The sequence below is a fragment of the Oenanthe melanoleuca genome, chromosome 1 (genome assembly GCF_029582105.1).
Source record: "Oenanthe melanoleuca isolate GR-GAL-2019-014 chromosome 1, OMel1.0, whole genome shotgun sequence".
NCBI classification, from domain to species: domain Eukaryota; kingdom Metazoa; phylum Chordata; class Aves; order Passeriformes; family Muscicapidae; genus Oenanthe; species Oenanthe melanoleuca.
The window spans coordinates 49,168,823-49,193,861 of record NC_079333.1 but is presented as its reverse complement, the minus strand read 5'-3'; the positions used below and the strand labels follow the sequence as shown (position 1 = coordinate 49,193,861).

The window sequence follows — 25,039 nt, the reverse complement described above, 5'->3', positions numbered from 1 at the left end:
TCTCCTCTACTGGGGAACCCAGAACTGGACACAGCAGAAAATATCCCCACAACTCTAGCTGGAATAGAATAGTAGGATATTTGCAGCTGGAAGGTGCCCAGTGATCATCTAGTCCAACTGTCTGACCACCCTGAGGCTGACCAAAAGCTAAAACATGTTGATAAGAGCGCTGTCCAGGTGCCTTTTAACCACTGACAGGCTTGGGGTATCCACTCCCTCTCTAGGCAGCCTGTTCCAGTGTTCTCTGGTTAACTAAGGCTCAGATTCTCAGGTAGATTTCTTTTCTTCTTCCTCTTTTCTTTTTTTCTTGAAAAACTGGTACTTAGCAATCCTCAAAAATGCCATTGTGCTTTTTGCCTGTGGCTTCTCCTGATGCTATTTTGTTGGAACCTACTTGTTTCTATTCAAATCTGTCCTGAAGAGAACAGATGCAACTCAGCTGAAATCGTGATGACTATACAATCCCGTATGTCACTGCAGAGTGGAAAAAAAATAATAGCATCTAGGAAAACTACAAAGCAAAATCAACTGTGTGGTTCCAGTTATCTTTGCTATTTTCTGCAGTCGGAAAAATACTTTCTGTTTTGGTGCAGTTTGACAACAGCTCACTGAACAAAGCCAATGGGGTTTTAACAGTTTGTATTTTAATATGAAATGTCTCTGTATCTGCAAGTAAAAACACATTGCTGGGAACAAACACCCATCTCAACCTGTGGTTTCATCTCAGGTTTTGATTAAATTCCTCCATTTGCATCGAAGGAAGCAACAAATTTACAACTTTGTCAGTAAGGGAAGATAGTCAAACAGTTGCTGTGTCTTGATTTACGACTCCTTTATTTCTATCTACTAGTCAACATACAAATACATTCTGTTACAGGTTTGGGATGTCAAAGAGCTTTCAGAGGGGAAATAATGTTTCCTGATCCCTTTTAAACAGCTACCTCTTTTTTCAAGGCCAATTGTCTAATACAGTGAAAACTGACATACAAGAAACTTTTGTCTAGATGAATAAAACATTCCAAGCTGTAAATATATTAATCAAACCAGTTTGGCTCAGGGAATCTGCAGGCTTACATTCTTCATTAGTCATCAAGTTATTTGGCCTCTGTAAGGAACTAATTACCAGCATAAGTCATTACCACTTACCATGTTGCATATCCACTTTTAAAAATTGAAAGCACCAACTCCATCATCATCTGTATTGTTCGGCAACAGCAGCAGCATTTCTAAGGATTACATTTACACCAGACTTTCCAAATGTGTATTTTAAAGCCTGAGTAGTTAATGGCAGGGTCTCTCTTATTTACAAATGCATGGACAGCTGGGCAAGAGGTCCAGATGTGTTTGGGAAGTGTTCCCTAGCCCTCGGCCTGCTGGGCAGTGCTGCCATGTGAGGGGAGGGCAGCTGCTCCTGCTGAGATCATCCCTTCTCCCAGAGTTACACCTGTGTTAAGTCAGTAACAGAAATGGCAGTGACAATGCCATGCCTTTCTTAAGTCTCTACAGTGACTTGGGTCCAGCCATGAGAGCAAAATTTGCGTGGGCTTGGGTGGCAGGACAGAGCTGTGCTCACACAGTGCAGTAAGGACAGCAAGGCATTGCACCAGTCTGGGGCTGCAGTTCTAGCAGCACTACAGATCACTAATTTGAATGTTTGGCTTGATTTAAAGCCCAGCTGACCACAGGATTCAGTTCACAAAGCTGCTCATTATTTTACTGCAGACATGGAGTGACATGTTGCATTTTGAGCAGGGGAAATGATAAGCCAGAAAATGGCATGGCAATGAGGAGTGAGACTTCGGATCCATTGCTCTTCCTCTCTTGCTGGCCTTTCTTTAAGCTGATGGGGAGCAGTGGCAGAGCCACTGCCATTTTTCCTGGCCATCCCTTCCTATGCTCTGCAGGCACACCTTGCACTTCCTGCAGGTCAGAGCACAGGTCTTCCTGGCCATTGTGCAGATCCCTGTGTGTCCCTCTCCACCCACTGCGCATTTCTGAAACCACAGGACAAAGCCTGGCCCAGAAAATCCTCGCCAGTACAAGCAGTTTCTGTTCCTGCTGGCCCTGCTTATGTGAGTACAAACACCATGTGCCTAAAGGACAGTTTAAGAGCTCTTCACTTGCTACCTGTGTTTGTTGAATTCAGATCTTTTACAAGAAACCACTGGTTTGTCCTGGTACCCAGTAACAATACACTGCAGTATCAGTGAAGAATGACAAGGAGTTGTGTGGTATTCATGATTCAGCAGCAAAAGCTGCCCCCTGGAGGAACATGTCATTAGGCAAATGAGGTAATGAGATGTAATGGGGTCCAAAAATACCTCCACACATTCAACAGTGAGTATCATTAGTGTAGTCGCTTTACTGAGTTAACCAAAGAGACTCAGAAACTGAAACACAGACTGCATACAGAACGAGTTGGGAGTACAAATAAACAAAAGCAACATTCTTCAAGAATTAGTTGTGTTTTATATCAATAAATACAGAGTAAGATGTGAAAATTAAATAAAAAAATGAGGAAACAACATCAACAACTTTAAATTGCCCCAATATTTATAATTTAAGCAGATTGTTTTGTACTTTAGCAGTAGGAATTTAATCCAAAAGTCCTCATATAATTAAAAAAAGAAAAAGAAAACTAGTCAATATATTGCTGACACAAGACCAGGGAAGGGGTCACAATTAGAGCAGAAAAATGACACATCCAGCTAGAACTGTATTACAATTTGGCAGTAGTACTGTTAATGAACACCGTCTATGAGTGAGAAAAAGACAGCATCACATTACAGGCAAGAAATGATGATCAGGTATCATTATCCATTGTCCAAAATGAGAATTAGTTAAAGGGGAAATGAAGACTCGAAAAGGAAAGGAGAAAAAAAATAAGGAAACTTTAAAAAACATCTCTTGATAATAGTCTTCTAAGGCAAATGTTACATGCACTACTTCCCCAAGAAACTAGACAAAGCTCTTCCATTCCCTGTGTGTTTCCCTTCATTTATTTTCATGAAGAAAGGTTTGAGAGAGCAGAGCGCTGGGAAGAAATACTGCAAACCTCTAAGTTAGTGAATGAACTTCCAGCATCACTATTGTACTCAGGGTAGGAGGAACTGGAAGAAATGATGTTTTTCAGCCTCTGAAGTGCAATGATCAGTAGCAAAAGGAGAAAAGCTAAGAGACTAAGGAATATAGAAACATAGACGTAGACGTTGGATAAACGGCCAGGTGATGAATCCACTGAAGTTGAAAGGGATGTGGGATACAGCTCCAGAAAAGTCCCATTTTCCATGTTTCCCACAAATCCAGATGAAGGGTCGGGTTCTGACATTATTTGGTTTGTGTTTTAAAAATCACAACAGCTCTTGTATTCGAAGGCAGTTTGAGTGGCATCAAAAGGGTTTATTTTAAGCAAACATTTTTCCATCACAACGGCGAGATGACAAGTCAGCCAGTGAATGAATTTATCCTTTACTGCTCAAGCACAGGACAATTTAGGATTTTTATCCTTCAGAACTGCAAGGAAAAAAAAAAAACAAACAAACAAAACAAAACAAAACAAACAAAAAAACAAAACAAAACAAAACAAAAAAAACCCCAGGGTTAATTTAGTAGCAGATAATGTGCACCTGATATAATTTAGGTCTTAAGAGTTACATTTCTTAGCTCAAAGGTGCAATTCTTAAAGAATTAGCTAGCAATTATCTTTATATCTCAATTTTCCAAAATGCAGGGATTAAGAGAAATCCCTCTGAATCCTAATGGATTAAAATTGACTCTTCCCAACCATGAGTTGTTTAATAGCTGAACAGCACAATCAAAAATTTACTTTATATGGGACAGAGGTATTGGAATCCAAATTTATCTTGTGATAAAAAATCTAGTCAAGTAATGAAACCCCATCTCAAGACTTCAGCTCCTCAACCTAGATGAGCAAAGCCACTCAACATCACAGTTGATGATGAATCCATTAGCTACTTACTCCATAGTGTCTTGCCAAAGGTACCCAGCATTAGAAAATCTGCCAGACTTTCTTTGTTACTGTGTATTTATAAAATGTTTTGAATGGTTTCAAATATCAAAATGTACCTCACTGTAATTCAAAATGTACCTCACAGTAATTCTGCCATGGAGATCTCAATGGCAGGCATGTTTCAGTGGAGTGATGCAGCTTCTGACACCTACAAGCAAAATCCCAAGGAATGGGCAGCCCTGCCAGCTCAGCAAATGTGAGAGGACTATCTAAGGGCTATGCACAATAGGTTACATTCCAGATGTTGTTTCATTGTTTATTCATTGTGCTTTTTGTTTTACAGTGGAGCTTTTGGTGGTCTTAATCAAGCATCCCAATAGTCTGCAGGATATGCACAAGTGCAAAACTGCATCTGCAAATACCAGATAAAAATATTCTTACCTTTGTATACAACTCATAGTCATGCACAAAATACACTAAACTAAAACAATTTTATAACCCTAATAATATTTAGCCCCACAGGAAACCATATTTGTTGTATCTCTTGAAATAAGTCACAACAGACTGAACAAAGAGAGATCCTTATGAGATTATACTCCTTTTGAACTGTCTTTAATTTAGTGATATAAAATTAACTAATGGAGCAATATGTGTTCATTCCATGTTCTGGAAATAGTTAAGTTAATAGTTAAGCTAATTTATCCTTTTTAAAAGATAGGCTTTGATATAGAAGATGTTTATTCTTAATTACTTGTCATAATGAAAATCAGATCCATTATTAATTGAATTGCTCTATAATAACTTAAGGAATTAATTCACATGAATTCTTAAACATGTAAGAAGTTGAAAGACTTTAATTTTTTCAAAAATTTGAAATCTACTACATTCTGCTTTTACTACTAGCACTTGATTCTGCTACAAGGAATAACTTTGGCATTTTTTGTGACTTTTTCTGAAGTTAAGTGGAAAATTTATAGTATTAAATAAGACTAATCAGAACCTCAGTTAAGCAGAGATATGAGTGTTTTCCTAAATCAGAGCTTTTACAGGTCTTGCAACATCACCCAGGCTATTTTTAAATGAGTATTTTGTAGTGAGATCAGAGACACTCAACTCTGATTCCAAATGAAGTCACGAGTAGTTTTATTCAGGGCACCACAGTTACCACGTCAGCTCAGGTTCCTGGGAGAAGAAGGTAAGTGCCATGAGCTGTTTGTCTCTCTTACCCTGATTCTCCTGAAGAAGTAACCCCTAGAGGAGATACAGATGGCAGCTTCACCTTCTTATTAGGTTATTGGAGGTTTTTTGCATCTCTGAAAACTAAATACAACAACATCATAACAATTAGCCCAAATCTAGTCCCAAAAAATGACTGGGAATTTTGCCACTGGCTTCAAAGCATAATGGCAAAGCTGGTAAACTGCAATAAACCTGCTGTCTTTCTGAGAGCCGTAAACTGACCCAGGAAATGAACCACAGAGGCAAACTTTTCACATTCTGTTGTGGTCCCTGCCTTTCCCTCATCTATTTTTGGAAATCTGAGTTGGTTTAAGGCAAAGAATAAATTGCAAGTATTGTTCCTGAATGACTGCAGATGGAGAACTCTGACAGAGGGCAGCTTTCCAATTAACCACTCTTGAAAACTCCTGGGACAGCAGAACTGGCACCTGTCTGCTTGGGGACTCAGATTTTGTGGTGTATCTGGATCTGGATTACTTTGTCAGAGGCACCTCTGCAATACCAGAGGCTGTGTGACTTCAGGAGGCTCCCTGAGTCCTCCAGGCCAGCCTCACTGCTGAGAGCCCCAGATCATACTCTGCCATTCTGACTATGGCTGAGTTTTCCTGCTGCTCCATTGTTACACAGCCTTGCTGCTCTGATGGACAAGCTGCCCTAAAAGATTCACATATTTCAGTAAACAATTCACTGGTCCAAGAAGGCACAGACTCTACTTCCACACTCTGCTGGTTTTAGATGTACAAGAGAGCAAGACTGTGTTCTGCTACTCTGGTCCCCAAATATGAGTGTTGGCACAAAAGGAAAGGCTCTCCTAAATACATGGTGTCATTTGTACATCCTGGCTTTTCAAACAGAGCCACTGTTTAGGTATATTCATGTCTTTGGTATAAATACCTTTCACAACCATTCTTATTCCAGAGGTAAGCAAACTTGGCAGATACTGTAGGCTGGCTCAGTTGGAGTTTTTCCTATTTCCTTCTATCCTGTAGTATGTAGGCAGAGGGCAAAGTTGCATCCACCAGAAAAAGGGAAACTGAGCAGGTGAAGGATCAGGTAAGGCACCCCTGTGTAAAAGGCCAGCTGCAGCCGTGCCCAAGCTAGCCCAGTATTGCATATCTGATGGTTCTTGCCAGAAAATGGCGATGCAAATGGGAAATGCAAATGTGGTCAGGAGCACAATTAGCATTTGCCCTGAGTCCCAGATTATATGTAACATATGTAATTTAATCTTTAGCATTGCTAAGACAGTAGCCATCTCCCAGCTCAGACTAAAGTGAATATTAAATGAGTCTGCAACACTCTCCAGGATGGCATGAACAGAGATTTTTCATAGTCCCAATGTCATAAATGCTTTACCATCTGTATTGTATTTCTTTATATATCTTGATGTAAGAATTCTATTTCTCCAGGCTTAGTCAGATAAAATTTATTGGTGCATACTCACACCACTGAAACCCTAAAAACTGAGGGACAGACAGCAAAGATAAGTCTGGTGGACTCAATTTTTTGTGAGTTTATCAGCCACAGAAAAGCATTTAGATTTCTTGGTTATTTCTGTGTTTTTGTGACTACAAGCCGAGAAATACCTTAGTGGTTTCAGTGTCTTCAGAATGTTTAAGCAGAGAGTCAAATTGACATCCAAGAAAATCAGCATTTTTATATTACATAAACTAACACTTTTGTCACAATTGCCTATGAACTGTTTCTTTACAGGTAGAAGGTCTCCTAGAAAGACCTTATTGTAAACATCTCCTAACAGATGAGATCTTAATTTGCCTTTGGCATAGTTAACAGAGAAGTCCCTTGTCTGGCCAAACTTCAATATGCTGTAACAGGGCAGGAAGAGCAGGAGGAAGATTGTGCAGGTTCCCAGGTGATATGGTGATGCCAGTTCTAGATAAGACTTACTCATCCCTAAAGATGTGTTGCCTCCCCAAAATTCTGCTATCACAGTGATTGGTTCCAAAAGCTGTCAGCAAGTTTTATCTAGATTAATAAAAGTATGAAGGCCAGGGAGCTCCTTCTAATTATTTCTCACCGCCTTTGTTTTCTACATTTATTTCCTTCCTGTATTACCAGAATAGCCCTTTCAGCAAACAGGTAACACAAAATATTTAATGCCAATAAAAATATGTTAGCATGCTCATACTAAAGGGCTGAATTAATTTTACGTACCAGGAACACTTCAGCCTTGAAAGGCAATATGCTCCAGACTGGAAAAAAGCAGCAGTTTAATATCATGCAACTAATTAAGACTAAGGTCTAGACAGAAAAAAAGATGTGAGCAACATTTTATTCCATTGAAAATGTAGGTACAAAAGGCAAAGAATGATTTCTAGCTTGGAGTTTACCAAGAATTGATCCTCAATACTGCTTCTTGGATATGTGCCTCTGGCAATTAAAAGACCACAAGCAAGTAGGATGCTTCTTTTTCCCATTACAGATGGACTTTCCAGGAGCAGAGAATCCCTTTTCCAATCTGCCTGGGAAACAGGATCAATTGCCAACTGACTCGATAAAATAGAGCACAGAAGGAAAAGAAAAACTATTTCCTGCCATAAGCAAAGTTTTCCTTTTAATTTATGATCTAATTTCATTTTTTTATTATGATTTAAATTTATGTCTTTGAAAATCTAAGAAGACAAGTGCCCAGATGCAGGTTAAAATCAAGTTATATTTTGTTTGGGGGTTTGTGTGGGGCTGGAAAAAGGAAACCCTCTGAGCCATAAGGATACTTAGATTAATTCAGATAGGCTCCAATGATTCTCTAATTTACATTTCCCATGGATCTGCAGATTACAGAGTCATTTATATCAATGTAAATCAAAGACATCGTGACCTGGGATCAGACCCAGAACCCGTGAGTTAAATCTGGTCTTTAGAAGCAAAAGAAAAATGAGCAAGGAGAAAGAATAAAATACTTACAAACAGGAAGAAGATATGGAAATAGGAGCTGAATGCAGAGGATGAGGTTGGTGATCACGCCCAAACCCAAAGGGACTGCGTGCTGAGAAAAGCCCCTATAAAAAAGCAAATAAAAGTGGAAGAGTTTAGTAATAACTACTATAATAATAAAATAAAGGAAGGACAAGTGGTGAATTTTGACTGCTCTTACAGTCAAAAATTTCAGAAAAAGAAAAAGCAAACCAACTGGCATGTGTTTTATTCCTGCCAACAACATCCTTCTGCTTCATGTACAGTACCAAAACCACAACCCTGAACTCTGCTTTACAGACAGGCTTTGATAACACCTTTCTCTTCTTCTGCAGCGTGCTCCAGGACCAAGACAGACATCTGTCCCCTGGCACCTTTATAAGCACTACAGCACTGTATCTGCTCTCCAGTTCATTTCACATTATACCCTAAAGACTCCTCCCAGCAATCAGGTCTTTCAGACTACACACTATTATTTATTCATTTTCTTTATTTCTTACTATCTGCAGTTTAAATTTTCACACACCTGAAATATTCAAACTGAATATGTTATATGCATAAGAATAGCTGGAAGAATTTTGTGTGCTACATGCATTCAATACCTAAAATTAAAACATAGTCCCTGATTTGTTTTTAATAAAGTAAATTAAATTTCTTGTGTATGAAGAAACAGTCCCAGATGATACAGATTAAAGCAAATGAGGGGCCACTCTCAAACAGATTTTCTCCTTTGGGAGAGAAAAGACACTTTCACAGTCATTGTACATCTTAAGAGCTCTGCCCCTTCAGCACATTTGGTTTGACTGCATTAGAGAAGCAGATCTCTGGGGATGGATGTTGATGCATTGTTGTGCTGCTTTCATCCCTTCAGTCACTGAATCACTTCTGGTTTAAGCCTCTCCAAGTTCAATAAAGAAAATTATCTAGTGCAGCTGTTAAAAGACAGTATTGTTGAAATCCAAATGTTTTGATAACATTGACTATACTAATGTTCCACCCAAAGGGAGTCAGACAGCTTCTTGACCATCTCTTTGTGAAGGAGAGGGAGGAGGCTGTAGGTGAACCCCAAAGTCACTGCCCCAGAGATGGACCCAGCATGTGCTCTGGATGTGAGGGTGTGCACCCTTGTCACCTTGCCCAGAACTGCTTCTGAGGCTGAGGCAGGTGTGGTACAGCATGGAGGGGGGTATAGAAGCCCTGCATGTGTTTTCCCTGGCAAATATGCCTCACATAGCCAAGAGCTCTACCCTATGCCCCTCAGTTTTGTCTGCTTGTAGCAAAGACCCTTTTCCTCCTCTTTATTTCTTTCCTGGGGGAAAGAGACATAGATCTCTGCAACAAGGCTATATCATCAACCCAAGGCAAATACAAATTATTCTGCTCTTTTTTCTTGGTAGAATCTTTGTTAGCCCATCTCCTCCCAGCTACACAGAGCACTGCTCATGCCCATTCAGCCCTTCATTCAACACAACAGTGCCACAATCTCTAGCAAGGCAAGGGACCAGAGCCTACCAAATCTTGGGCTGATGAAATGCTAAGTGAAAAACACAAGATATCCTCAAGGCTTCCTGAGTGCAGGCATTCATACTCAAATGGCAAGTGTCCACAGTGAGGCAGGGAGAGCAGAGCTTTTAATTATCTTTGAAGAACAGATAAATACTTGGACCAGAACATCAACAAGCTTATCTTCAGAAGATCTCTGCCACACACAGTTGTATCCCACAGTCCTTTATCCTCTTGCACCACTCTAATGTCCCTCACTGCTACTTTTACCATTTCAGCTGCAGTTGTAGCCTACAGAAATATTTGGCCCAAACACTGTATTCATTCACTGTGCCAGTAAGATATGCAAGGAGTAGGGATCTATATGTTCCCTGTATCTCTCAGGATGTGAAGAGAAGTAAGGAATCTTCCTGCCTCTGAGACCTTAGATACAGAAATGGGGCCCTCCTGGTCTAGCCTCATATGAGACCATTAATCTGAATCTCACCCAAAGGACAGAGTCACCAAGGAAATTAGTCTCCTTCCTGTGCTGGTTTGTTAAAAATATGTATCTTTTTTTTTTAATTTCCTGTAAAAAATACAGGTTGCTAAAAAAACCCACCCAAAACTCAACAGCCTACTCTTTGCTGATCATAGTGATGGATCGTGTTTGATTTCTTGGCATCCACTCTCAAATTTATTCCCCTTATTGCCACCCTGAATAACTTTTGTTGCCACTCTCAGCCAAATTCAGCCGAGGCAGAAACCTCAAACAGATGTGAGCTCCTAAAGTTTGGTGACAGTGGGTGATCAGGCAGAGAACACATGAAGGTTCACACAGCCATTTGGTTGCCCATAACAGCTTTAAACCTTGGTAATTGACTTCTAGAGTCAAAACCAGCCACTAAGGTGTCACTGTCAAAGTGACAGATCCCAGGTGCCCAGGGGGAAAGGAGCTCCAGGGCAAGGTTAGCCAGGGAAGAGGAGAAACCAGCAGGTGTCAGAAATCCTTAACTTCTGCATTTTGTGTAAAGGCTTCTTGTTTGATTTATTGCAACATCCGATCTGGAAGTTTTTTTTGAACAGAAAATTTAGTGTGGTGTGGAATGGCTGTTTAGTGAGAAATGAAAATTCCATTAAAACCCATTTTCCTCAGTGGAACAAGTATATGAAAGTATTTCAACTGCTTCTGCCTTGTTGCCTTCTTTCATGAGTCATCCCTTCCCATTCCTGCTACCCCTCCTTTCTGAAGGCTGTGTGGAGCATCCCACCAAGTGACAAGCCTCTCAGGAGATTCCATCCAGCATATGTGTGATCTAATTAGCAGTGATGTAATTAATCTCAGAACAAACAAAAGTTAATTTTGCTGCTTCATGCCTGACTCTTCACATGGGCTCCCAATAACCACCTATTTTTATTTGACAGGCAGAGCAGCACTGGACTCCACAACTGAGGCCAAGTGGCCATGTGTCAAACTAAAAACTTGAAGTGCTTAGTTAGATCCTCAAGGACTCCAGCTCCAGGTAGAAGGGAAAAACCCCTCAAAAATATCATACACATCCCATTAGTGTACGAGGAATGCAATTTTAGAACAAAGTGTGGCTGAATCTGGAACTGAATGGATTTTAGGTCTCTATTGTCTCTCCCAGTGCTGCAGCACATCCTCCTGCCCGATGCCAATGAAGTGGCTGCACCCACGAGCATACTTGGGAGCCCTCATCTCCCATGCAGGTATGTCCATCCTGTCTCAGGAGAATTCTGGGCAGATTACAGCAAGGAGTTCTGCTGAACAGTAAGTACCCTTCAACTTTGCTATCAATGGGGCTATTGGTCCTTAGCTAAAGAAGCTGTCACCAGGAAGTAGAGTCCTGAACGTTAAGAAAATGCTTTTCTATTGCAAAATTAAGCTGATACACTGATTTCAATATATTTTATAAAAATAACAGGTATAAATCACACATTTTATAAATCACAATTTTATAAATCCATATCAAACCCAAAAATGTTGCACAGATTTCATTTCTACCTTCTTAGGAACCTTGTCACAATATAAGGTAGGACACAATTTTTTACACTTAGTTCAACAGAAATTTCTGTTAATGCATCATTCTGAGATTTTTTTTCTCTCCAAAAAAACACTGATTCAGTATCAACTACATGCTGTACACTTAAATGTCAAGGCAGTTTTAGGCACAGATGTGCTATCATAGTAACTCACTGTAACTCTGCTTCCTGACTTGGGTACCTCAGCGTGCTTTACCAAGAAAAAGTAAGAAAACACCCTTCTCCTTTAATTCTCCCTTACTGCTGTAATAGAAGATCCCTATCCTCATGCCATTCCTTATTTTACAGACACAGGCTGCATGCATTCCCTCCCCTGACAAAGAAGCCATGGCATATTTGTGTGCCTAACATTCACATCTAGTCCCTGTTTGCAAAACAGCCTGCAACAACTTAGGCAGAGGGACAACATGATTGCAAAGGGAGCTGCAGCGAGCCACGCTGTGCTGTGCAAGCATAAGGGGGCAGGGTTGCACCTCAAATGCCAAAAAAGAGCAAGTGAGTGATGTAGGCTATGGAAGGAGAGCTTCTGCTGGTGCTAGAGTGATCTGTTCAACAACTGCCTCTCAGATGTCCTAGCTTTAGGGGACACTGCTGTGCTCCAGCCCAGAGCAAGAGTAATTCCAGTGGCAGGGATGGTGACAGCACTGGTGAGGGCTTGTCTCAGCATCTCACCAGATGGCTGCTGAAGGCATCAAACCAAAGCAAATGTGCTGGGACATTTCAAGGAAATGAAAGGAATGATGGACAAGGTGCCTATGTGAAGCTACAAGTAAGCACAGGGTGGAGCTCAGAGAAATGCAAAGATGATGGCTCGAGGGAGAAAGATGCTGAGAGCACAGGCTGATCAAAGCCCAGGGGTACATCCTGGCAAAACAGGAGACTTGGTACATCGTGTGCAGGTGACTGTCAAGGACACTTGAAAGCAAAGCCTCAGACTGACATGCCAGATGCAGGGGGAAAGAGGGAGCAGCAGCAGGACTGGCAAAGAGGGGAAGTGGCAGGCTAAGAGGTGGGTTTTGCAGCACCATGGATAGACTATGTCGTAACAGGATTTCCTCTGCACAAGCCAGGAAAAGGAGGCGACCGCAGTCATGAAGACACAGGGGGAGGACTCCTTGCAAAAGAGTGCAGGAGGTAGAAGTGAAAATATACTGACTTTTTAGTATTTAGATTCCAAGTCTCAGACCTATCAGAAATATCAGATTTTTCAGCAACTTCTGAATGTACTCTGTCATTGAAATAATTCCTCTTCTGTTTCTGTGTAGATGGGGTGCAAGGAGGAAAGGCTCTGTTGCTTCCTGCCTCTGATGGGGAATTTACAGGATACAACTTATAATTTGCACTGCACCAGTAAGACACAATTATGAACAAAGGCACTTGGCAGAGGCGATTCATCCCAGTTCAGCCTTTTACATCTGAAAAGATTAACAAAATAGCCATGGCAATAACTTCCTGAGCCAAATATATCCACATGCTTACATGTTGACAGTAATAGATGAGAGCTGGAATGCTGGAATAGCCCAAGACCCCTTCCCCAGCAATTCCAGGTCCTGCAGCATGTATCCTGTTGACAGCAAAGCACACGTACTGGATACAGCAAGTAGCAGCCTGCAGGCAGGCCAGCCTGTGTGCCAGAGCACAGGAAAGCTGGGGAAATGAGAGGGAGGCAGGGGGGACATGCCTGCCTTTTCTTTCCCCCACCTCGAGTGACAGGGGTCACCCAGTCCGAGGAAGAGGGAAAGGAAGGCAACACAGCTACAACCAGCAGCCATCCCTAAGGGGAACAAGCCCTTCTAGGCACGGTAGCAGAGAGAAGGCAGCTGGTGGTTTCAGGTTGCCTTTTGTTTCAGTCTGTTCAGGCACAGGAAAGTTAGAGTGGGTTCAAAATGACTGTAAAAAGCAAAATCACAAGGAAACAGACGTGACACTCCAGCTGGATCCCTTATCATAACAAAACTGCCAGCACTATATGTGTCTTATATGGTACAGATTTTACACATTTCTCCTATTCATCTTTCTCCCTTTCTGCTATAATTAGCTAAGAATTAATTTAATAATAGCTAGTATGCATTCCTAATTGTCTTTGCTTACATAAATGTTAATCAGCGTGGCAAATTCTCAGCCCTTTACCACTATTTTCACAATTTTCCTCTAACTGTTTAGCATTTGCAAGGGTAGGAAGAGCTTGCTTCACTTGATTTCTGTTCCAAACTTTATTGCATCTAGCAAGATGATGTTGAAACAGCCTGCAGCTTTTAGGCAGACATAAAGTACTTGCAAAGGGCACATTTTTCATACATCCATCCTGTGGTTTTTTTTTTCCATGCTATGCTGTCTAAGCTCAGCTCTTCTCCCACTACATTGGACAGGCATGTTACAATTAATTTGCAGAGAGAGCAATCCTTTCCCCGTCATCTTTCCGCAAACAATGTGAAAGAGCACAGTCCGTGCTTACGCCAGCTAAGCCAAGAATTCGCTTGCACAGTGATGACCCAGTGGTCTGCGCTATCACACCCCTGGGCTGCAGCATCTTTCGGCAAAAGAAACCAGCCCGTGCCTCCCTTCTCTCCGCATCCCTCCTTCCAGAAGCTGTGCAGACCCGTGCTGTCCCCACGCTCTCCCAGAGCGTTCCTCTTTTTCCCTCCGCCAAAAACAATTTTTCCAAACCCAGGAAGCGTTCGTTCAATTCAAGCACCCTGCCAACCCGCCAAGTGAGTTAGGCTAAATGCAGGCTCTTCCCAAAAGACGTTTGTGAGCGATCAAGCACAGGCCACAAAGCACATACCTCGGTTAAACGCTTGTGAAAACCGAACGCCCTTGGTTTCAGCACAGGACAGGCAAACCGCTGAGGATGCTCCCTCGGAGCAGCAGCACGGGCGAGGCACGGCGGGAGCTGCTCCCGGGCGCACAGAGCTTCCCGAACCCGCCGGGTCCCGACCGGACAGCGGCAGCGAGCGGCCCCGGGCTGCGGGAACCTGCGGGCGACAGCCGAGCGCCAGGGCACCAAAAACCGCACCGTCTGAGGGGCAGGGCACAAAACAACACCCCGCACCCGGAGCGTCCACCTCCCTCGGAAAGCAGAGGGCTGACGCCGCCGGGATGCTCCGGCTCGGGATGCTCCGGCTCGGGATGCTCCGGCTCGGGCGCAAGCGGCAGCGCGGCACCTTCTGCCCGCAGCCGCCCCGCTCTTCCTCCGCGCTGCCCTGCGCGGCTCCAGCCCCGCTCCAGCCCCGCTCCAGCCCCGCTCCAGCCCCGCTCCAGCCCCGCTCCAGCCCCGCTCCGTCCCGCACGGCCGCGGAGGCAGCGCCGCCCCCGGCCCGCCCCTCGCCCGGCCCGCGCCCCCCGCCCCTCGCCAGCCGCTGCCCCCCGGACGGGCCGGGCTGTGCCGTGCCGTGCTGGGCTGTGCTGTACCGTGCCGTGCTGTACCGTGCCGTGCCGTGCCGTGCTGGCCCCGGCGAGCCCCCCGCCTCACCGGCGCTAGGGGATGGAGGTCACCGCGCATCGCACGCACCCGCATCAACACCTCGCTCCTACCGTCCCGCGGCTGTCATACACCCCTGAAACGAGCCGGGGCTGGCCCCTTAAAAAAACAAAATAAAATAAAATCCCATATTGAGTCCGTGTCCCACCGGGCAGAGCTGCCTGTGGGAAATGCGGGCTCCTTCGGAGCAGGGCGTCTGCAGAGGGGTCAGGTCGTGGGGAGCTGGACCTAGCCAAGGAGTGGGTTGGAAAAGAGGTTTCCTGGAAAGTGGGAACTTGCAGATGACTTTGGAAAACTCTGCCAGGTTTTCGGATGGCTGCTGGGACCCTCAGGGATACTCTGACATCATGTACACTGCAGTGAATTAATAGTTGCGATAAGATCAATTGAGATAATAAAATAGTGTAAATGAGAACAAAACCTGGCTTCCCTAGTTCATTTGGAGAATGACTTACCTACAGATATTATGTGTTCTGTAATGAAATAATGAGAAAATTTTGGCTGGATCAGACACATTTCCTTCCATGGACACTGAGGAAGGAAAGGTTCATCTGGATTCTGGTATGCTTGTCTCATCCACTATGGCTTTTTTTTGGCCAAATGACTTTACTGTGGGTTAGACATCAGTGATGAGCACTGTGAAGAGCAGATGGGGAGTTTAATGCACCCTCTGCAGCTCAGTCTTGTGTCTGGCTAATGTCCATGTGCAGTTCTGAAAGGATGTTGGAAAAGGTTGTTCTTCATTTTAAATTGCTCTTAGGGAGATGTGCAGTCCATAATATGCTGCAGAGGCACTTCTCTGAGATGAGCTTTCTTTGATGCAGTCTACACAGTTTCAGTGGAAGAGTAACTTGGAATGTCATGAAACAGCCAGTGTTGGAGGAACAAGACATATGAATAAGTAGAAAAAAAGACAAAGCTTGAAGGAATAATCATTCCTGAGACTGAGCCATATTTCTCCTTGATAATAACCAGTGAGAGCAGCAACAAGAGATAGGTTTGACTTTCAAGTGGCAAAAATGTTCCCTATTTTGCCTGTGAAAAAGGAAATCAATGTTTTTGTTGGTTTGGGGTGGTTTTTTTGTCTCAGGTTTGGCTTTTCAGAGTGGAAAGTCACATGCATGGCATATGAACAAAAAAAGAATAGAGCATTAGTTAGTGTTATGATATTTCTAACCTGGAAGCAGACACTGGCTCACTTCAACTTGCATCCACTGCAGAAAAGGGCACATTTGACAGTGAACTTGCTGATTACATTAACTTCTGTGGAAATAGCACACAAAGCCTGTTGAAACTGTGGGGAAAAAAATGTTGTGGATACCTACTACAGTACTGCCAATGGTTAGATTAGAAGTGAATAATCCTGATGGAATCATTTAAAAAAATACAGATAATTTCATATATCCCTTATTATTTGTGTGCCCAGACTAGAGGCAGAGACTTCCTGGTACAAGCCCTGTGTCTGGGATGTCACTAGGTATAAACAGAGACAGATGGTGCATTGAAGCTCTCAACACTGATTTTGCATATAGATAAGTTCCCAGGTACAAAATTCTTAGGATATAAGAGAACTAGAAGTGGTAAAGCAAAATGTTTGAATCTTGGGGAAAAGAAAAAGAAAAAAAAAGTCAGTGGAGTTTCTGTTGTTTCTGTTATAGGTCAATTATTCCAGCAATGGAATTACAACCTGGGACAGACAGCAAGAATTTTCCCAAGGTCAAGCAGGGAGAAGAACAGAAGAAAAGGCAAATGCAACAGAGCTGAAGTGCCTGGTAAGCCAGGCATGTTGTTGCTAGGACTGGCCAGAAAAAACCCCTATGCTTTCTAAAGGAAACAAGCTAGGATCACTTGGACTTGTGTTATTTTTCTGGATTTTTGCTCAAAGCCTAATCCACTGAAGAATGAGAAAATTTCTGAGTGCTTCCCACTGATGAATGTGCTTACTGCACAGCATCAGGCACAGTCACAGTCACTACTAATCCTTGGCTCTGGAAGAAACTGAGAAGTCAGATCTGGATCTGTCCACTATGTCTTACAATCTCCAACATGTGCAATGTAGGCTAGGTCATATCATCCTAGCTTGTTCAGCTACAAAAAATACAAGCACTTAGGCAACAAGTGAGAATTATTTTTTGCAGCTGTGCTCTGATTTTTCATTCTTTTCCTGGGTAAAGCACCTCTCAAGGGGAGGTGAGCAGCACTGCTAGAAGAGGTTTTGATTTGTTCAGCAGAGGAGAGAGAACAGGGCAGAAAGAGGAACAGGGCAGAAAGCCTTTTGTACTAATTGGAGGTCACTGCTGTTTGTGTAAGTTTTTTAGCCTGAGCTACACCAGGGATGTCCTGCTCCTCTTTGTGGCTTGTTCATGTGCTGTGAGCTGCTCAGTGACATTGGGTAAAGCTGCACCAGAGGAGTTGTCAGCCTCTCTCACCAGCGCTGGTGGCTGCGTCAGGACCGCATGCAGAGGCCGTGGCAGCAGGGAGCACCACAGCTCCAAAGTAATTAAGTTGCTCTTTTATTGCTCTTCCTCCTTCATGCTCTCTATGCAAACAGCACAGTGTGAGTTGGCCCTTCCTCAGGACAGTCTCTTTCATGCAAAATGTGTTTCAAAATGTTTTGCAATGATAAACTGTATCAAGAGTATTAATAAAACAGAGAAATAAGAAAGATGACAGTAAAGCAGAATAAAGTGTATGGAGTCTTGAAATGATGAGAATAATAATAAAAACAGTAACAAATAGAGCTTTTTTTTTTTTTTTTTAAATGCAGTTGCAGTCAGATAAGTACTGACTTTTCCTTGGAGTCAGAGCAGGAGGTTGAGAGGGTCTGGATGGGTCTGGTTGCCTCTGAGGTTTTGGAAAGAGCACATCAAGGAGATGTAACTTAGCTGATGCTTACTGTGATTGGGCCTCCAGAGCTCAGTGTCATTCCTGCTGCTACTAGGCTGTCTGTGAGACAGCATGACTATAGGGGATAGCTTTTAATAGCTTTTCTTAGAATACAGAAAAATATGGAAAATTACATTACTGATTTGATGATTCTTGATATGATTTCCTGTACCTGCTCAGAGTCATTAGGTGGTGGAATAAGCAAACAGTGACTATAAAAACTTCCAAAGGGAGTTCTTACTCATCCAAGTTTGAGTACAGGAGTTAGATACACATGACCTTCTCTGGTGGCCTTAAAGCCACCTCTGTTTCTTGTTTTGGCTATCTAAGGAGCTTAGGAACTACCTCAGCAAGGTCTGCTTCATTGCACTCCCAAGACAGAGGAACATAACCGTTAAATGAAATATATCCCACCCAAAAAAATCAGATCCTCATCTGTTTAGCTGAGCTTTCCACTTTAAACATTTACATATAGAGAGTGCAGTTCTACTGAGACCCAGGTTAAAAATAAAACCTTCTGCTATTTGGACAACCAGTGAATACTGTCTCTTCCCTCATTCTTCACCAAGCTCCCAGGAGAAGGCACTGAATAGTAATGCCTTCCTGAACCTGACCATGTCCTCTTAGTGCCTGGATTTGTACTCAGCTTGTAGCATTGCCTTCAGCACCCATTTTGTCTTGTACTTTTTGTGAACATAGTGGCTGAAAGCTAATGAGTTTTCAGGGTAACATTTTCCAATACTGAAAAGGCTTTGGCACTGTAATTTCCATAAACATTACTATTTAATAATGGCCAACACAGAAAATAGGAAACATCTTTGAAGACTTATTGAGACAATATTTAACTTCTAATTCCTCCATCACAAAAAAGCTACTTGTTAATGCAAGGACCATCTAAATGAATTCTAAAGCTCAATTAACTCCATCGTTAGATGTTTTTAAAATACTGTTAGGCCACTATTAGATGTAGAATTCTCCAGACACCTCTGGTCTTTTTAATTACCTGGAGTCATTATAAGGAGCAGTCACTGAAGTTCATTCATTCTCTCCATGCTTCCTACTAATCCACTTACAAACTTTGCCATGAAGCAACCTCAGGAGAGGCTAACTTTAATGAGACCCCTATGGAATAATGGGCTATTCATTTCCCTAAATGTCACTTGTATCATATTAATAGATTCACATTCTAATGAGAGGACAGGTGCCTCGTACACTGCTTATCCATGATATAAAACCTTGGCATGGATCAGCTCTGTCTGTTAGTAGTCAGCATTTTTCATAGAATCTTTTTAATTTTTATAAGTTGGCTCTGTGTTTAGGACATATGGGCAGTGAGGTACATTAAGTACATGGATAATGCCCAAGGTCAAATGGTGGTGTCTTCTCATGTCTGGGGACTGCTATTTCTGGGGATCAGGGTTCATTAACAGCCAACAGCAAATCCTGTACAGAGCCAGATGAGAAAGTTGCACCTGATTTTTAAAGGTGATGAAATTCATCTATAACTTATGATGAATAAATAGTTCTGCAAGTATTGCAACTGCAAAAGTTTGTTTTCATGGAAATTTGTGTCTTGTGGCTAATTGCTTCTTGTCTTCATGAAGACACAAACTCCACTTTAAGTTTTTCTAGGCAGAGCACTTGTAAGATGCCATGTGTGTATGTGTGGTTTTTCTCATTATCTGTCTCTCTGTGAGAAGGACCAAGATGTTTCTTGCCCTAAGTTCATAATGTCTAATTGCCTTATTTCAATGAAATTGATTCTGGTTTACTTGAGTATTGGTAGCATCAGATTAAACCTATTGAACCAGGGCATCTTGCCCACATTTACCACCCATGGTGTTTTAGATGTCATAGGGTACCTGAGACATTTTGGAGTGCTGGTAGATGTGAACAGGGACTGTAGGGAATATTCAGATTTCTTACTTGGTAACTAGGATGCAGGCAGCATGCCTGAGGGTACCTCAAATGGCACTGAGCTGAGCCCCAGTTCTCCACTCTCTGTATTGGAATCTGTATTGGAATCTCCAAATATACACATACAATTAAGTATTTTAAGGAAAATCCAAGCAGCCAACTCCCACCCTTTTTTATTGTTTAAATATATATATTCACTGTATTTTATTAGAAAAGTTGTGGGGAGGGGGATTGACTGCCATCTAGAAAGGGTTTTCTGTGGAGCCAGAAAAGCTTTAAGTGCCAAGCCAGCATTTCCAAATTCTAGTGTTGTTCTGTACCTTTGCCTTCACTGCAGCCCAGAAGCTCTCCCAAAAGGACATCACTGTATCAGTCAGTACAACCACTGTTTTCACTGATATGCTACTTGAGGCATAATTTTGTACCTAGTCTGTTCACAGGCACACTTTTGACTGCCACTTCACCTGTATCAGATGATCCTCCTAAAAATACTGGATATATCCAAGGCAGAACTACCCTGGTATCCTTACCTGTGACATCCTAATGTCTAAGTCATTTTCAAAAGATAGTTACGTAGCTGTCAGCTAATCAAACCATTACAAATCTGATACCCACGTACTCAACAATCATCAATTACCATTCTGTGAGAGCACAAGTGCTTTAAAGGGGGTACAGATGTGATCTGAGGTGATTCTAAAGATCCATTACAGTGGAGGAGTTCTTCCAAGTGACCTAAGTATAGCTTAGAAAATCAGGACCTCCATCACAAAGATAAATGATCCCACCATAAGAACAATCTCATCTCCACAAAACAGCAGAAGCAACAACAGTAGAGAGGAATCTCTTTAGGGGCCTCCTGTTTGAAGCCTACAGAGCCAGCTGCAGAGCCCACAGCAAGGAGGGAAAACAAACCCAAAGTGCAAGACAGATCTCATGTGAGGCTGCCTTTTACCCAGGGGATAAAGCACAGCTACTGCAACCCATCTATTTATGTCAGATGAAATAGTAAATATTCCCAAATGAGTCCTCTCTCTCTTTGGAAGGAATCTTTTTTTTTCTTTTTTTTCTTTTTTTCTTTTTTTTTTTTTTTTTAATACAGTAATAAACTTTGAGCTGAGGGGGAAAAAAAAGCAGTGTAAGGAAAGGAAGTTCATTGTAATTCTGAGAAATGGGAGATTTTTTATAATTTTAACATCTCAAAAGTCAGTGGATGCTGCTTCTTTTTGCACCTGAGGTAACATTGCCTTTTTCTGTAGTGTCTTTTTTTCATCAAAGTCAGAGAAAATCTCTGAGCTGTGTGATAACCTTAGGTAATTGTTTGGAGTGGTAGCATAAAGTTCTGTGACATCAGCACTGAGATAGAATAATTTTGATAACTTATCAGCTCCTGAGTGCATCTGAACATATCAACCCAGGAACATATACTCTGAGAAGATCAGCTTTTCATCCCAGCCCTATAATAAAATGCGAGTTCTGTCACCAACCAAGAGTGAAAAAATAGCAGCTGTTCCTGCCTCTTTCTGTGATCTATTCACATCTGAAGTGTTGGTGAAAAAAGAAGTGGATTCCCTGCTGGTTTAGAGTCTTATAATACCAAAGGCAAATAATCACAGGTTATCTGTGAACAGAAATGCCAAAGACACACAGTTTTTTTACAGATACTTCAGTTTTTTAAATTTTCAAAACCCAGCCATCTTAATGGCAAGTGCAATTTTAGTAGGCTTTTCAATTCAGACAGTGTTTCTATAAGTTGGATGTGATTCTGAAGAGTACTAAACATGTGCTTAGCAGTATATGAGGAGAGTCCTCTTCTGGCACTGACATCAGATCCTTTGCCTTTGGAATCTCTTGACTGCAGTCAAGGATGCTAAAGCATAACATGATAGGCACAGAGGCAAATAAATCTTCTCTGGGTATGCTTATCTCCTTGGTGAAAGTGGAGCTTTGCAGTTTTCTAGGCTCTTACCCTAAAGCAAGTATATTATATATCCTATGTTATGCAGCTGTGCTTCAGGCCACTTATCAACTACAATTCTTTTATTCCTGCCTCCTTAGGTGTTTTCTTTTATAGACTCTCCTTAAGTTTTAAAAAGAAAACTCAGGACTAGAGTTGTTACACTTTCTCATCCAATTTCATGTGTACCTATGAAAATGCAATTCTTTTTTGCTATTCATTTTTGTCTGTGCTTCAGATCAGAGGAAACCTAACAATCAAGGTCTTCCTGTGCTGCACCTTTGGAAACTTAAAGCTCTGCTAAAGTGTAACTAGCCATTGGGTAGACCCAGCTCGACCCAGCCATTTGGAGGGATGGGATGGATTGTGAAAGGCAGATCAACAAATCATGTTAGATTTTTGCTTTGTGGTCTCCAGCCAAGGCTCATGCTGACTGCAAACAAGGCTATTACCCATGCCCAGCCAACACAGAGAGGGTAGTGAAACACTTAGACAAATGCAGGTCATGTCATGAATACAGTGCCCTGTGTTTTGTCAGCCTGGTTAATTGTAACATTAATTTTTTCCTTTTCCTGATTTTCAGTTTTTGCTAGCTTGAAAAGCCTTACTTTTCTTTTCAAAAAGCCTCAAGGTTCATGGAGGGCCAGCTCTGCAGTGGGAGAGACAGGCACATGTGAGGAACAGGACCTGACTTGGTGTGTCTGATGAGCCTTCTTCATGGCATTTCCCAATGTCCTTTCTCCTGTGGCTGCTGTGGGAGAGCTCTTTCAATGAAAGATGCTATACAAAGATTTTATTTCCTAATGTTGTTGCCAATGAAATGGGGCAAGGCCAAACACCACACTGTGGTGAAGGCTCAAGGGATGACTGAGAAAGATGGTTTAGCTGTTCCAGGATGGAGGGCTAATAGCTGCATGCTGGGGATGAGTCACTTCTCACAGAATTTTATGCATGTGCAATTCCATGGGCAGCAGTGATTCACATGAGTGGCAGAAGAAGGCCCTATAAGGAGAAGTGTGCCTTCTGAACTGATTGATTTATTCCCATTGCTCAGGATGGAAGACAGCTTTCTTGAGCCAGATTTCTAATATTGAAATCCACAAAAGTATTCTGTTTGGCAGCTATTTCTGATTGTTAGCAGAACAGCTATGGAAAATGAATTTTTGATTTGGTTTATTTATAATCTCTGTTCCAAGTTGTCCTTCATAATTAATTAAAAGACATCAGCTAGTGCCAGTTTTTCACCCTCTACCATTACAACAAATTCATGACTGCTTAAAATCTGATTTTGCATGAAATGAAAGGAAAAATTCCACAATCTTTTTCAGATATGACCCATGTTTCTTTCTCATAATTTACACATGGATATGTGCATGCATTTTAGTAAATTGCTGGGTTTCTTGGTCTGTAGTCCTGATTGTCAGAAAAAGGTAAACTTGTCCCTGGTTATGGTCACATGAACTGTGAAGTCCTTGACATTTGGAAGCACAGAAACACCAAAGAGTGCTATTTAGTCAACCTTTTAAGTTTTGGACAAGCTGTAGTGTAATGGGTGCAAAGTCTTCAGCAAATAACATCACAAATGAAAGAAGGATTTGATTTACTCTTTCTGTTGCCCTTAAACTGAAGTAATTGTTTTTAAAATGTACAGAATAGTTAAGAAATTCCCATAATAAATTGCCATAAAATAAGTTGAATATAGAAGATTGATTATTACCTTTTCTCCACCTAGTAAGTAGAAAAATGTCAGAATTAGTTTTAAAAATTCACGAGTTTTCAATGTAAGATGTATATTTGAGCCTTTCTCCCAGGGTAATTTATTTCCATTAAGGCCCAGATCAGTAATGACCCAAGTCTTCAGTTTTACCCCTTTCTAGTTATTTGCTGATGTCTCTGAAAGAAGACTGATTGTTTCAAACCATCACCCATGCCAAACTGAATGGCTTACCACAGCTCTTTTTATGTCAAATCACCTTGCAAAGGGAACAGTACTGAATGTGTATTGCAACTCTAAACTGTACCAGTGTATTTTCAATAGGTTTTAGCAGTAACCCCATGGACACTTGGAGCCTAGGATCTTGTTCTGTTGCTTTGACATATTCTTTGTACAAGTACCAGAGACACAAGAAGTCAAAGTTGTCACCTGAATTAAAACAAAGGCATCACACTTTTCCCCAAAATAAATTTCTGTCAAACTATTGTTTGTGTTTTCTATCATGCAAGATGTGACGTTATGACTCCTGCCTTCCTATTCATTGAAGTGCACTAAATTGTAAGCTGATAGAGGATCATGTTTTTTTTCTTTACTTTAATAATATACTCAATAATTCTGTATGTCGATATATCTCTGAAATATCACCTTTGTGCTTGGTGAAGGGACAGAGGTCTAAAACCAGGACAAGCAATCTAAGGTCCAGGTATAAAAAATTATCTGTGCTAGTGAAAAACAGATTTCAAATTAATTCTATTACTGTCTTATGGAAGAGACTTATTTTCCTCTGCTTCTTACCCTTCTGTGGGCTGCAGAGATACAGGTGGACATACAGTGACTGCAGCCTAGAGAGCCTGCACATTGCCAGGGGTCTCAAGAGGCATTAAAACTGCTTCCATTCTCTGAAATTTTTTGGACACTAAATCCCATGGTAGGATTATAAGGCCAGAATTTATCCCTTAAACCTTACCAGGTATAGGAATTTCTGTAGTAGATCACTATTTTGAATTTGGGTAATAATTATAGTACTAAAATCTTCCATCTTCATCTAAAACAGTCACCAGCCTGGAGTCCATATGTGTTTGCTTCTACAGGATGTCAACAGTCTTGTCAACAGTGAATATACCTCAGCTCTTAGTTTATCCTTCCTAGCTCTCCTATTTTATATGTTAAGAATATTCTTTCATTCATTTAATCTTATTCTGGAAGACACTGAACCTTTTCTAAGAGGTCACTTAATTTCATTAGCTTTTCTGAAAACAAAAGCACAGCTCAGACACCTAAGTAGAAAAATTAAATTAGCAGATGCAAGTCAGAGGAGGGAAATGCCCCAATACCAGCTTTAAAGACTGTAGACTATTTCTAAGCTCATCACTGTAAAATTATAGCCACAGACTTGGA

General features: G+C 41.6%; 1 protein-coding gene across 2 annotated transcripts in view; it reads right to left on the bottom strand.

Annotated features, from left to right (window-relative positions):
- Positions 1 to 2,342: 2,342 nt before the first annotated feature.
- Positions 2,343 to 25,039, bottom strand: part of SERTM1 (serine rich and transmembrane domain containing 1) — a 56,632-nt gene continuing 33,935 nt past the window's right edge. Inside the window, exons 1-3 of one of the 2 annotated variants that reach the window (XM_056500061.1) lie at positions 14,475 to 15,266; positions 8,135 to 8,229; positions 2,343 to 3,513 (exon numbers count right to left, since the gene is read on the bottom strand). In XM_056500061.1, coding sequence (XP_056356036.1) covers positions 3,501 to 3,513; positions 8,135 to 8,229; positions 14,475 to 15,206 — 840 coding nt within the window. In that variant the 5' untranslated portion in view covers positions 15,207 to 15,266 and the 3' untranslated portion in view covers positions 2,343 to 3,500. Of the gene's footprint in view, positions 3,514 to 8,134; positions 8,230 to 14,474; positions 15,267 to 25,039 lie in introns of those variants that run through there. The other variant, XM_056500068.1, reaches the window with a different exon arrangement.